The sequence below is a fragment of the Castor canadensis genome, chromosome 17, assembly GCF_047511655.1.
Source record: "Castor canadensis chromosome 17, mCasCan1.hap1v2, whole genome shotgun sequence".
NCBI classification, from domain to species: domain Eukaryota; kingdom Metazoa; phylum Chordata; class Mammalia; order Rodentia; family Castoridae; genus Castor; species Castor canadensis.
Window position 1 is genome coordinate 59,170,795 of NC_133402.1, and position 13,734 is coordinate 59,184,528.

General features: G+C 50.4%; 1 protein-coding gene across 4 annotated transcripts in view; it reads left to right on the forward strand.

Annotated features, from left to right (window-relative positions):
* Esyt3 (extended synaptotagmin 3) overlaps window positions 1-13,734 on the forward strand; it is a 57,902-nt gene that overhangs the window by 14,429 nt on the left and 29,739 nt on the right. For 3 of the 4 annotated variants that reach the window (XM_020168284.2, XM_074059176.1, XM_074059175.1), the window contains exon 1: window positions 3,531-4,061. The exons of the other annotated variant lie outside the window; for it this stretch is intronic. In XM_020168284.2, coding sequence (XP_020023873.2) covers window positions 3,714-4,061 — 348 coding nt within the window. In that variant the 5' untranslated portion in view covers window positions 3,531-3,713. Of the gene's footprint in view, window positions 1-3,530; window positions 4,062-13,734 lie in introns of those variants that run through there. 4 annotated transcript variants of the gene reach the window in all.

A 13,734-nucleotide genomic window follows, 5' to 3' on the forward strand; every position in this document is an offset into this window, starting at 1 on the left:
AGCAGTGAGCCATGCTTATCTTTCTGTTTTGAAGGAAAGATGAGATACCAAGGTATAGTTTTTGTTTTGTTTTGGTTTGGCTTTTTTGGTACTGGGGCCTGAACTCAGGGTTTTATATTTGCTCAAGCCACACCCTAAAGCCCATTTTGCTTTAGTGTTTTAAATAGGGTCTCATGCTTTTGCCCTGGCTGGACTTGGATCAGGATCCTCCTACCTTTGCCTCCCAAGTAGCTGAGATTACAGGAATGCATAAGCACACCCAGCTTGTTTTGAGATAGAGTTTCACTAACTTTTCCCCTGGGCTGGCCTGGAACCATGATCCTCCAACTGTGCCTCCCAAACTGGGATTACAGATTTGTACCACCACACTCAGCCCTTAAAAGATGAAATTCTAGCCAGGTGTGTGGTTTATGCCTATAACTTCTAGCTATTTGGGAGGCTGAGATCAGGAGGATTGTGATTTGAGGCCAGTGTAGACAAAAAGTTTGTGAGACCCTGCCTCAACAGAAAAAGGTGGGTGTGTCATCCCAGCTACTGTGGGGAGCATAAGTAGGAGAACTGTAGTCCAGGCCTGGACAAAAAGTGACACCCTATCTCCAAAATGACCAAACCAAAAAGGGCTGGGGTATGGCTCAAGTGATAGAGCACTTGCCTAGCAAGTGTGAAGCCCTAAATTCGACCCCAGTACTGCCCCCTTAAGATAAAATTGTGTGTACACTTTTAAGTTTTATTTAGTTCTTAACTCAAAAGTTAATTTCCCTAAAGAGCCCCTTTTAAGTCACCCTGGCTAAAACAGCCTCCACATTTCTTGTTCTTTGTTTACTGTTCATTGTCTGACTTCCTTCACTAGAAGATCAGAGCAGTGACCCTGTCATTCCTGTTCACCCTGAATCTTCAGGGCCAGAATGGTGCCTGACACTCAGTAGGTGGTTGTATGTGTTTCCAAGGGCTGCCATGCAAAGTGCCACCAAGTGGGTGACTTCAAACAATAGGAATTTTTTCTCTCACAGTCCAAGAGGCTAGCAGTCTGAAACCAAATGCTGGTAGGGCCAACTCTCCCCAAAGGCTCCAGGAGAAAACCTTTCCTTGCTTTTCCCTGTCTTCTGGAGTTGGCCATCAATCGTCAGCTTGTAGCCACATCACTCCAGTTTTGACTTGTATCTTCCCATGGCCCTCTGCCCTCTCTGTGTCCCCTCTCTATGTACAAATTTCCCTTTTCTTAAAAAGGTGCCAGTCATCGGACCATCTTAGCTTGATTAACTATTTCCAAAAAAGGTCTCATTTATGGGTACTAGGGGGTAGAACTTGAACATAGCTTTTGGGGAGAAACGATTCACTCACAGCCAATAAATGTTTGCACTGCTGTATGAAAAGCTGGTATTGTGACCATGAACTTTCAAATTAATGCAGACAAAAGCTGTGGACAGCTTTGTTCTCCCCAGGTTGTGCTCTGATCAAACAATCTATAAAATGGTTTCATTGGCTGTAGTAACTAGATGTCCAGGTGAAGGAAAATTAGAGCTCCAATGTTCCAGGTGCAAACTTGACCTCAGGAATAGAAAAGGAGCAACAAAGTCCCATCTGGTATCAACAGGTCTCACACTGATTAACAGCCAACAACCTTCCTTTCTTGGTAACCTCAAACACAGCATCTGCCCACTCCTTTCCAAACACACTAACCCAGGGGGGAGCGAGAATGTGAAGGACATGAGAGACACAGTTTGATCCTCTCTCCAGGAGGTTGGAGTTGGAATGGGATCAAGGCAATCTCTCTGGACTGTGAGACCTGTGTCCTGTAGCCCTGGGAAGGTGCTGTGCTCTGCATGGCTGGGGACTAGAAGCCTGGTCGGGCCATCCTGAGAACCATCAATCTTCTTCCCTGTCTCCCCATCCTTTTTTTTTTTTTTTTTTTTTTTTGTGGTACTGGGGTTTGAACTCAGGGCCTACACTTTAAGCCATTCCACCAGCTCTTTTTTGAGATTTTTTTTTTTTTTTTTCAGATAGGGTGTCGCAAACATAAACTATTTGCCAGGCTGGCTTCGAACTGAAACCCTCCTGATCTCTGCTGACTGAGTAGCTAGGATTACAGGCGTGAATCACCCGTGCCTGGCTATTTTCTTTATTTTCTGATGACCTCAGACAACCAATAAAGTAGTGTCTTGAAGTTGCCTATCCATAAGCGTGAACCACACTGGGGGAGGGAAGAAGGGAGGGAGGGAGAGAGAAAGACTTGAAAAAAGTGTTGGATGGCCAAATAATTTGAGAAACACTAAATAATGTTTAGTGGACTTTCTGAGACTTTCATGACTCCAAAAAGGAACCAAGTGAGCAGCATCTTCAATTGATTTGTCAGGCTACACTGGAAAATGCCAGGTAACAGGAGGGGCTCTCAGCCTTGGTTTTGGCTGAGTCCTGGAAGGCTATGAACAGTGGAGCAGGATTCAGGTCTTCTAATCAACAGAAACACATCCATTGTTGAAAAAAAAAAAACAAAACTGACCTCAGCAAGTAATTTTATCCAGGAAAGATAGATAAAGAGAAAGAACGAGGCGGGGAAAGGAGGGCAGAGAGAACAAGATACAGTTCTGTGTGTGTGTGTGTGTGTGTGTGTGTGTTATGATCTCAAGCTCGAACCCAGGGCTTTGCACATACCAGACAAACACTGTACCACTGAGCTACATCCCAGCCCTACAGTTATCTTTTGATTGTTGTCCACAGGGGCTCAGTCTTCCAATAAAAGTAATGAAAGGTGTAGAATAATTCCAAAGCATGACAGAATGTCTGTTGACTTCAAAATCGCTTTGTGAGGGGAGGAAAAAAAGAAAGAAAATGGTGCTGTGGTGATTGACGTGATAGCTCCGATGAGCGGTCTGCCATGTGCGACCTCCACAAGATGACTTATTACCTACACCTAGAGAGTCAGTGCTCCACCCGCTCCGCTTTCATCCAGAGGTTACCTGTCCTTGTCGGGCACCCCACAGATAAGCAGGTCACCGGCCCCAAGAAGCTCTCGGTCTGTTGATGCCGGAAACAAAGATCCAAACTGACCCGGCAGAGAGGGTTGGGGGAGTGGGGCAGAATGGGGGTGGGGGGACAGGAGGGATCTTGAACTCAGCTTGGCTGTGATGGGGGCTAGGACCATGCTTTACGGATGTCACAGCAGGGGACAGAGTTGCAGGGTCTAGGGCCAGTTGGAAGGCCCGGATACAGGGTCAGGCCCATCCTCGGGCTGGGGAGGCCCAGCTGGGCCGGTCCGTGGAGAGCCTGGAATGTCTCCTGAGAGTCTGCACTAGACTAGGGGAAGAAAACAGGTTTTCGGGGATGTTTAGCCGTCGTACTCGTGCCTGGGTGAGTCACAAGCCACTTAGAGAGTATCGAATCCACCCCAAGTGGCAATTGCGCTCTTCCTGCTGACGCCTGCTCCAGACACACCAGTCCAAGTACGCCCAGGAGGCCCCGCCCTCTAACTCCTGGCCCCGCCCCGGGGGCGGAGACTTCGGCCTTCCTGCGCGCTGGGCCCCGCCCCGCTCGCCTGGTTCCCAGGTGCAGCGCCCCGAGCTCGCACCGCGGAGAGGGCACCGGGGAGCTCCGCAGAGCAAGAGGGGCGCGGCGATCGGTTCCCCGCGCTTGGGAGACGCATGTGCCGGGACGTCGGGGCGCGCAGGCCTGCGCTCGGGTGAAGTTTTTGGAGAGGGCAAGACGGCGACAACCTGATGCAAGCGGAGGAGCCCGGAGTCTCCGCAGCTCCGGGAGCCCGCGATGCCCCGGCTGCCCAGGGAAGAGCCCGGCGCGCACCGGGTCCTGAGTTGCGCCTGTCCCGCCAGCTGCTGCCGGAGCTCTACACCTTCGTGGCGCGGGTGCTGTTCTACCTGGCGCCCGTCTACCTGGCCGGCTACCTGGGGCTCGGCATAACCTGGTTGCTGCTTGGGGCCCTGCTTTGGATGTGGTGGCGCAGGAACCGCCGCGGGAAGCTGGGACGCCTGGAGGCCGCCTTCGAATTCCTGGACAACGAGCGCCAGTTCATCAGCCGCGAGCTGCGGGGTCAGCACCTGCCGGCCTGGGTGAGCCGATCCGGAAGGATGGTTTGGGGGCAGGCTCGAGGATGGGGGGATCTTTCAGGGTTAGGAAGGAACCTGCATTCAGCCAGGAAGTGGGGGCGCGCAGACCCCAAAGAGTCTTGCGTATCGCTCATCCGGTTTTCCACCGCGCCCGGCGCGCAGACTGTGGGGCCTGGGACAGTCCCCTGGCCGCGGAGATGGGAGCGGGGAACTTGGGTTTCAGGTAAGGGCCCAGGGCGCGAGAGAAAAGTCATGGGCAGGACACACCCAGGAGAAAAACGAGGACGTCTGGGACTCCGCAAAGTTACTAGTGAGGGAAACAAGAGGCACTTCTTCCATCTGCGTTTGATCCAAAGAAAGAACGCAGGGCACAACACGTAAACGGGCAAATACTGCGGGCTCGGAGCCTTCGAAGCGATGAGGCGGGGGGCGGGGCTCCCCGCGCTGGAGGGGAGAGGGCGACACGCGGGACGCGCCACCCATGCTCCGTCCGCAGCTGTGCGCGATGATCGATCGGCCTCCCTCGCTCTCTTGGCAGCGCGCGCACCTGCACTCCAGCCACAAACCCTCCTCCTGCTGGGGAAGAAATGGCCTGGACTCGATTTCTTAAAAGTGCCTGGTCCTGAGAATCACCTGGTCCACTTAAAAACAAGTTCTGGGTCCCACTGCAAACTCCAGAGAGGGACCCAGGCGTCCCAGGTGATTCTGATGATCCGCAGAGTTTAGGAAAAGGAGGGGTCAGTCCACTTGCAAGGGTTGGTCTGTGACAGACCAGCTGTGCTGGTCTTGTGCTGGGGGTTCCTTCTTCTCCACTTCCAGTATCTCAGACCCAAAGGGGAAATGACCAGAGGTCCCAACACCTCATTTCTTCTGGCTTGCATATGGCCTGATCGCTAAAATCCAGTTGGGACTAGGTTCCTCACACCTGTCTATGATGGTAACCTTCAAAGTAGGGTTTGAAAAAAAATTAGAAAGTCCTGTGTGTGTGTTTCAGCTTAAAAAGAAAGAGAAATTGGCTTACTGTACTAGTTTGCTAGGGCTTCCATAACAAAATTCCATACTTGGTGGATTGAACAGCAGGAATTTATTATTTCACAATTCTGGAGGTGTGTTTAGGGCTGATTTCTTCTGAGGCCTCTCTGATTGGCTGATGGATGACCCCTAATCTGTCTTCACAGGATCCAAATCTCCTCCTCTTAAAAGGATACCAGTCCTATGGGAGTAAGGTTCATTTTAGTGTCCTTGTTTTAATTACATCTTTAAAGACTATTTCTAAATATACAGTCAAATTCTGAGGTTCTGGGGGGTTAGGACGTGAATTGGGGGTGCATAATTTTGCCCATAGTCCTATTTAATATATGAATTGGCAGTAAAGCTTTGTAAATAGGATTACGTTTATTGGCATGAGGGGGCCAAAAGCTTGTTGATAAGGCACACAACGAAAGTTTTCCTACAGCAGCTGCCATGGGAGCAGTGTTTGTGGCCTGTTGCTTCCAGATGTAACAGAACAGGAATTTTCTTGGGATCTGGTTCATCCTGGCTATTTATAGGGCTGCTGACTCTGAAAGAGGTGGACCCAGAGAGCAGGCCTGATCTGTCCACAGTCCTTGCTCACTGTTGAGGGAGCCCAAGACACCTGGCAGACCTATGTTGTGACCTTGTGGTGGCTTTAGCCAATGATGGCAGGCCCATGGGACCTCCGCAAATAACCATCCTGTATTAGGGAGGTCCCTAGACACTTAGCTGCGTGCAAAGGCGACACTTCTGAAACTGGACCAAGAATCAGATCCTGTAGGGACAAATAGGGACAGCTCTGGTTTCTATAGGGACAAGGGACCCCAGGAGCAACATGGACCTAGCTAACACGGGGCTCAGCCTAAACACGAAGGATTTCTGGGTTTTCACCCCACAGCTGGACTTGGGGACACACAGAGGAAGGGAATGGTGCCTCTCCCACCAAGAGGGGAGTCTCAGATGGGAGACAGATGCATGATAGGCCTTTGTCTCAGTGGTTCTGGGGAAGTTGGAGTCAGGAGCCTGGATAGGGCCCACTCGGGGGTATAAGTCCTTGAGTGAAAGACACCCCGCCTGATTTCTGTATCAGGTTGTCTCCAGGCCACAGCCTCTGCTTCCTGGCCTCAGTGTAGGACTGTAGACTCTCCTGGCTGGAGTGTCCGGTCAGTTGGGAGCGCCAGAGCCTAGGTAAGATTTAGGGTTGGAGCAGTGGCCCTGCACAGGCCATACAATACAGAGGGAGGCTTGAGCATAGCCTGGAGGCATGGGCTGGCCACTCTGCGAAGAGGCACCAGTGCTTGCCCTGGCTAGCATGTGTGATAGGGGTTGAAGGATAGAGCCAAGTCGAAGCAGGTGTGATGGAGATTGAACTGATTCTGAAGGCTGCAAGGAGCCTGGGGAAGGTTCTGGACAGCCTTGTGGAAAGCAGCATGGATGAGGAATGAAGCAGGAGGACAGTGGCCAATTAGGAAATTATTTGAGCCAAGATGGTAGCAGTGGAGGCCAAGTGGAAGAGATGAGAAGTGTGTGGGAGTGGGAAGGACCCAGGGTGTGGACTTTTGACCAGCCTCATGGAGGTTTCCCACGCCCAAGGACGATGTGACAAACCTGGACCTGCTTGGTTGAATGTTCTCCTCCCTTCTTTGCCTCCTGAGGAGCACACACTTTATGAAGGCAAAGAAAGAGGGGCCCTGGGTGCAGTGGGTACCCTTGCCCAAGATTTTGGAGCACTGACAGCTGTCTTTATCCCTATCTGCCAGTGTTTTAGCATGCCTCTTTTGAGAAGTTATTTCCTTGCGTGGAAGAGAGGATGATGGCTTATTACCTGCCCTGGTTTCTAAGAAACACACACACACACACACACACACACACACATATTACACATATACTTATATTTGGCAGTACTGGGGATTGAACTCAGGATCTTGCACTTGCTAGGCAAGTGCTCTACTACTGGAGCCACACCCCCTAGTCCTTTGCTTTTTGTTCATTTTTCAGATAGGGTCTTATGATTTTGCCTGGGATGACCTCAGACCGTGATCCTCCTACCTCCACCTCTCGAGTAGCTGGGATTACAAGTGTGAGCCACCATACCTAGCCCTCAAAGAAATATTTCTACAAGTTGCCAGACAACAAGTGAATAGTGGGGGCACTGGAGAAGAGTTGAGGGTCTGAGGGTCTCCCACATGGCTGTTGCACTCAGGACTGCTTGGCACAGTTGTGCAAATTGTCTCTGAATGATAGCACCTGTGAATGGGGAGGTTGGCTGTCCAGCCCCCCGGTACTTATCAAGCTGCGTGCTCCTTGGAAAGGACACCTTTCTCGTTTGCAACAAGTCCCTGAGAAGGGATAGAGGTCAAGCTCAAGAGCATGATGCACCCCTCTCCGTCCAGCTGTGGCTGCTGAGAACCAGCCTTCAGTCATGCCCTCCTTCCTTGCCTAGTCTTAGACTCCTCAACACATTGCCCCAGGCAACCGCCTCAGGTAACCATAGAAACTGCTTTCTCTTGCTGCCCCTGTTTTCCACCTGGACAGAGTCCCATTCGATGGTCTTTCAGAGCCATCTCAGCCCTGATGTAGGTCAAACTGCAGGCAGTCCTGCCCTTCTCTAGGCTTCCTTCCATGGGCGACAGAGCTTGATGGAAGGACTCTTCTGCTTTAAAGGGAGCCAAGAGCAAAGACCCCTGTGGGTCCCTTTGTCTGTGAATGTGTCTTGGCCACAGGGAGAAAGCAGGGGTGATCCCTGATCCTCACCACTGAAAGGGGAGCTGGCACATGTTTATATAAGGATGTTCCTCTGACACATAATATATACAATTTCTTTTTGCAGTTCTGGGCTTTAAATCGAAGTCCTCAAAAATGCTAAGCAAGTACTCTCCCGCCATGTCACATCCCCAGCCCTGGGTGTGTTTTTGAAATAATCTAGAGCCAGGAGTGTGATGCATATCTATAATCCCGGCTACTCAGGAGGAGGAGGAAGGAGAGTCTCAAGGTTGATGTCAGCCTGGGCAAAGTTAGACCTTATCTCAAAAACAAAATAAAAACAAAGGGCAGGGAGCATAGCTCAAGTGGTAGAGCACTTGCCTAGCATGTGCAAGGCCCTGTGTTCAAACCCTGCCTCTGTCAGCCGTTCTTGTCAGGGGTGGGGACTAACTACAGTGCAGTGACAAGTGTGGCACGCTTGGTACTACTCATTTAGCCATAGGCCTTGGAAAACCACTAAAGCTTAGTTTCTCGGGCCAATTGTGCTGAGGTAAGTGTTTGAAAAACCCCTGCTCAGTGCCACTGTCACTTCATGCCTCTCAATTTCCAGCTGCCTAACTCTACCTTGTCCCCTTGTGAAACTACTGACCGAGTGCCTATCAGCAAACCTGTCTTTTGGTTGACTGAGGAGTGGAGTGAGTAACAGAACTGGGTGGGCCTGCTCTGTGTTCACAGCTGTGGTGCCCAGTGATCTGGGCCCCCCCTGCTCTGAGCCCTCAAGACCCTCTTGGGTAACGTCTGCTGCTCACTGCCCCGGCCACCTCCTACAGCACAGGATTGGCCCTTCCCTGATCCAGCCATCTCTGGGATACTCAAGAAGCCATTGATCAGTATACCACAGCAGGATGGTATTTCTTTTGCCCCTGCTGTGACTGGGCTGGTTGAGAAGGGAAGTTTGTTAAATGCCTGCCTGGCTCCAGGTTAGGTGGAGTGTGAAGGATGAGGACCAGTTGGTAGGAAAATTGCCCAAGGCAGGGGAGAGAGTGGAAAGAACTGTCTGTAACCTTGGCATTTTGTCTGCCTGTGGTTTGGGGCTCGCTCTCTAGCTGATAGCAGTCAGTTGGCAGTTGTGTTAGAGACATTCATCCCTCACTCAGTGGCTGGTGGGTGGCGCTGATGTTTCATGGTGGGAGGTGTGCACTTGGAGTCTTGGGTGCATTCACTGGTCGATGCTCCTCTCTGGGCCTCTGACACCTCTGAAAACGACACACTTTTAGGAAATGCTGTAGAGAATCTTGGGGCCACTAACCAGTCCCGTGTTGGCTTTTGTCTGCTGTCACATGCCCCCCAGGGCCCATCTTCCATCTAACTGGGTGTGCAATGGGGGTGCTAGATGAGGCAAACACCAGGGAAAGGCAAACCACTTACACAAAGCGATGACAGTCAGAGACTCCAGAGACGTCCCCAGGGTTGTCCCCTCCGTGTGTCTCTGCTGGCCATTCAAGCAGACAACAGGGCTGCACACTGTGCTGTGCTGGCTGAGAATCTGGCATTCTTTTGGTGGGAGGAGCAGCCAGTATTGTAGGTCTGTCCTGGACTGACACTTGAGTTGATTAGAGGAAGTACACACAGTGACTGCTCTGAGCTACACCAAACACTCTCCAGTGAGTTCACAAAGCTTAATCCTCACACCCAGTGCCGTGAAGTCTGGTTTTAAACATCAAGACTGGTTTGGGGGTGCTTGGAATTAGGGGGAATGTCTTACCCTTGAGGTCCCTTAGGAAGTCAGTCAAGTTATCAGCAAAGAAGAGGCAGGAAGGCTTGAGTCACCATCTCTGGGTTTCTGCCCCGTGTCTTAGTGATGCTTCACGGGCCCAGATTGGGCAAGAAGAGGCCTCCTTTCCCCCAAGCCCAAGCTAGGGATGGTAGGCATGGCTGTGTTCATCCTGTAGTCAGTCAGCAAGCATTTATGGAGGGCTTGCAATGTGTGAGGCTTAGGCTGTGGCACATGACCCTTGCTCTTGAGGAGCTAACAAGCAGGATGGCGACTCATGCATGAGAACAGTGGCCTGTTTTGAGACAGTGGGGACAGTCCTTGAGGTGGCAGTCCAAGGTGCTGAGCAGCTAGGGGAGGATATGTCACCCAGACTGGAAGTGGCCCAGAAGTCTTGGAAGAAGAGGTACCATAGGGTTTTGGGCTGTGCTGGGGGTGGGGGACTCTGTGCCCAAAGCACTCTACAGCTTCTGTCTCTTGACAGGAAGATTCTGGAACAGTAATTCACAATGCCAAAGTCACATAAGACCTACCCACTGCTTCCGTCACAGTGCAACGCGGGTACCCGAGGGCGTGTCAGGGCCAAGGGTAGGGACAACCCTTGTCCTTGTCCTATCCTGTAGCCCCTCCCCTGTGAGCAGGAAGGCACGGAGAGTTGATCACCAGCTTCCTCTGGCCCCTGGTCATCGGCAGAAGACAGAGGTGGCACTTCTGGGACAATGTCTCTGTGGTTTTTGGGGGCCTCTAGGAGGTGTGAGATGTCCCCTGTGAAAGTCACAACCCAGCTACATTGGGGAGCAGGGGGCTGAGACCTCTCGTTTGTCCCTCTATGCAGAGTTCCTAACATCTGGAAACTCAGGGCTTCTGGCACAAAAGTGTTCGTGTGTGCTTGAGGCAAGGGGTTTCCTTTCTTCTGCCTCCCCTCAGTAAACCCTGAGGCCCTGCTGGAACCTATTGTACGGGTAAAGCAATGTTCCTTCCCCATGTCTTGTACTACAAGCTGAGGACATGAGGCTGGTCCAGGTCCTGCAAGCCTTATCGCCCAGGAAACTGCAGGTCAGTGTGCCATGAGTTGTGTCCTCAAAACACAGCCAAAAGCTGAGGAGCTCTGGACCATAGGATGCTTCAAAACCCCACAATCTACTGCTCCATTCCTTCACGTCATACTATTTGTAAAAAACATAACTGGGTATAAACTAGTTAAAAAATCTGTTTCTTGCTAGTTATAAAAGTAAACGTAGCCAGGCACAATGGCACATGTCTGTAATCCCAGCTACTTGGGTGGGAGATGGAGATAGAATTACCGGCCCCAGGCAAAAGTGCAAGTCCCTATATGAAAAATAAACTAAAGAGAAAAGTGTGGGGGCATGGCTCAAGTAGTAGAGCACTTGCCTAGCAAGTGCAAGGCCCTGAGTTCAAGTCCCAGTACCACCAAAACAAAACAGTAAATACATTTCCCTTATAGAACATTTGGGAATGACCTAAAGGTCAAAATTAGAACCCTTACAGTTCCCCCACCCACAGATACGTGGTTATAGAACAGGTGTATAAAACTTGTTTAAAAGTGTACTTTTTCTCCTCCTTTTTTATGTTCTTAACTTTACATTGCAAACACACCTTGAGGACTGTGATATTCATAATACGAATACAGCACAAGTCACTCATGGATTTCTTTAACACTGAGCAGTCTGCCATTTCCATGTTTCCCTCGGCGTGGCTCGCCGAGGCGGGCGGCGGTTCCTGTGTGTGTCTGGAATTTCTGCCTCTGAGCTGCCAGTCCGGGTCCTGTGACTCACCCCACCAGCCCCAGGCTTCGCTCAGTCTCCCACGGAACGCTGGCTCAGCCCTTATCTCTCTGCTTCCCATATGGAGCTCTACCCACCAATTTTCACATCTGCCTTATCCTCCAGCCTCAGTGTTCTTTTAAGGCCAAGCGTGCTTCTTGTTCATTTCTGTCCCCTCAGCTCCTGGCTCGGCGCCCAGCATGTTAGCAAAAGCTCTGAAAGTTTGTTGAATGACTGCTACAGGAATTTCTGCTATATAAATCTTAGTCCACATTTCTGAGTTGTCTTAGTACAGATTACTAGATGTTATATTGAAGTGGCAAATCTTATGAACATTTTTCAAGTCCCTTTACCCTCTTCACTATGACCTTATCAGCTCTGGATTTTATTTTTGGACCTTTATTAGTTTGACAAGCAAGAAGATAAGGTTTTCTTTTTGGCAGTACTAGGGCTTGAACTAGGGCTTGCTAGGCAGGTGCTCTACCCCTTGATTCGTGCCCCAGCTCTTCTGCTTTAGGCATTTTTTGAATAGGGTCTGCCCTGGATGCTCATCTTCCTATTTATTTTTTTCACATAGCAGGGATGACTGGCATGTGCCACCATGCCCTTATTTTTTTCGGCAGGGCTGGGATTTGAACTCAAGGCTTCACACTGGCAAAGCAGGTGCTCTTCCGCTTGAGCCATAACTCCAGTCCATTCCATTTTGCTCTGGTTATTTTGGAGATGGGGTCTTGTGAACTATTTACTCAAGCTGGCCTCAACTGTGATCCTCCTGATCTCAGCCTCCCAAGTAGCTAGGATTACAGGTGTGAGCCACCACCCTGACAAGAAGATAAGTTACCAAACCTAACTAAGCATTTGAACTCTGACAATTTATCATCACCTAGGTCCCCTTTAAAACCTGCTCTGCAGACAGCTCAGCTGTCCCTGTGTGCTGAGCCCTAATTCCTTAGCAGAGGTGACAGGCTGCTGGCATCTATTATGGACACCATCAGAGTTTCATCTGCTCAGTTGTCCTGCTGGTTTAGGCCACTTCGCCAGCTGGGTGTGTTGCTAAGAGCTGGTGGACTATAGAACAGCGGTAGGCAGGCTGGCGAAGCAATTTTTCCTTTTAAAGCACTTTTAGCAGAGTAATTTAAAGTAGAAAGGAGGACAGATTCACCAATTTGGGGGGGGGCAGTGGTAGGATTTGAACTCAGGGCCTTGTGCTTGCTAGGCAGGTGTTCTATTACTTGAGCCACACCTCCACCCTGGAAAAGAAGACAAATTTATAAGCGGTTTTCATGGTTCAATGTTTGCCCCATGAGAAAAGAGGAGGAAAAAAAAAAAAAGAGGGAGAAAAAGCTATATTTCATCAGGAAAAAAGTGAAACTCAGGGGCCACATTCCCTAGCAAAGCAGAGACCACTGAATCCACCCTTGTGACACAGTGGCCGATCTCAGCAAGACAGAAGCTATCCTGGGGTAGCAAAATCATTTGAGTCAGTGTGTGTGCATCTTCGGAGCCCAGAGGAGCCATGATACATTTTTAGGAGAAAAGGGTGCATATCTTTGTGTGAGTCTGTGGGTGTATACGTATGTGTGTGTGTGTCTCTACATATCTCCACATTTGTGTGTCTCTGTCCCATATCTATGCATGGCTCTGCTATGGGAGGAACCACCATCGCTGTGAGTGAGAGGCAGGGAGCAGAATCCACCAGTGACAGGGAGGTCCTTTAAGTAAAGCCCCTTTCCAGACCCTTTCCATAGGGTCTGGTGGCCCAAAGTATCTTTCACGCCCTCTCCAACCCCAGGCCCTTCTGTGTGGGTCCCTAAGCCTTGGTCCTGATAGGATTCGACCATCACTCTGGTTCCATTCCATCAGTGCTGTGAAATCGTTTTTCCTAAAGGCTTTAAGAAATAAAGCACAGATATTGTCACCTAAAGACAGAGTATTGGTATGGTCTCTGCTTGCTGGGGACTCTGACTTGGACTTGAGCTTACTCTACCCTCTAAGCACTTATTACCTCCAGTCCCTTGAGGATGTGTCAACATGCCACCAGAAAACTATGAGCTCACTCTGCCTTGATGGCTTTGGCCCACGTTCCCAAAGCATCGGGAAGCTTGCTTGGCTAGGGAGTCTTCAGAGGTGGCCTGTCAGCTGTTTGGACTTCTCTGAGGTCTGTAGGGGAAATGGTAGGGGGCTGAGAGCCTAGTGGATGGACTTGTACACGGGCATCTTTGCACTTGTCCACGCCTACTTTGGGGGCACACTGTCACCCGGGCCATGTCAGTCAGGATAGTGTACACATTTCTTTGGGAATGAAGCTTGCTAGAGAATGGAGTTTGTCTTTAGCCCTAAACCATTAGAAACAGCCCTAATGTAAATCCATCCCTGTGAGAAAGCCAGGGCTGACCAGGAC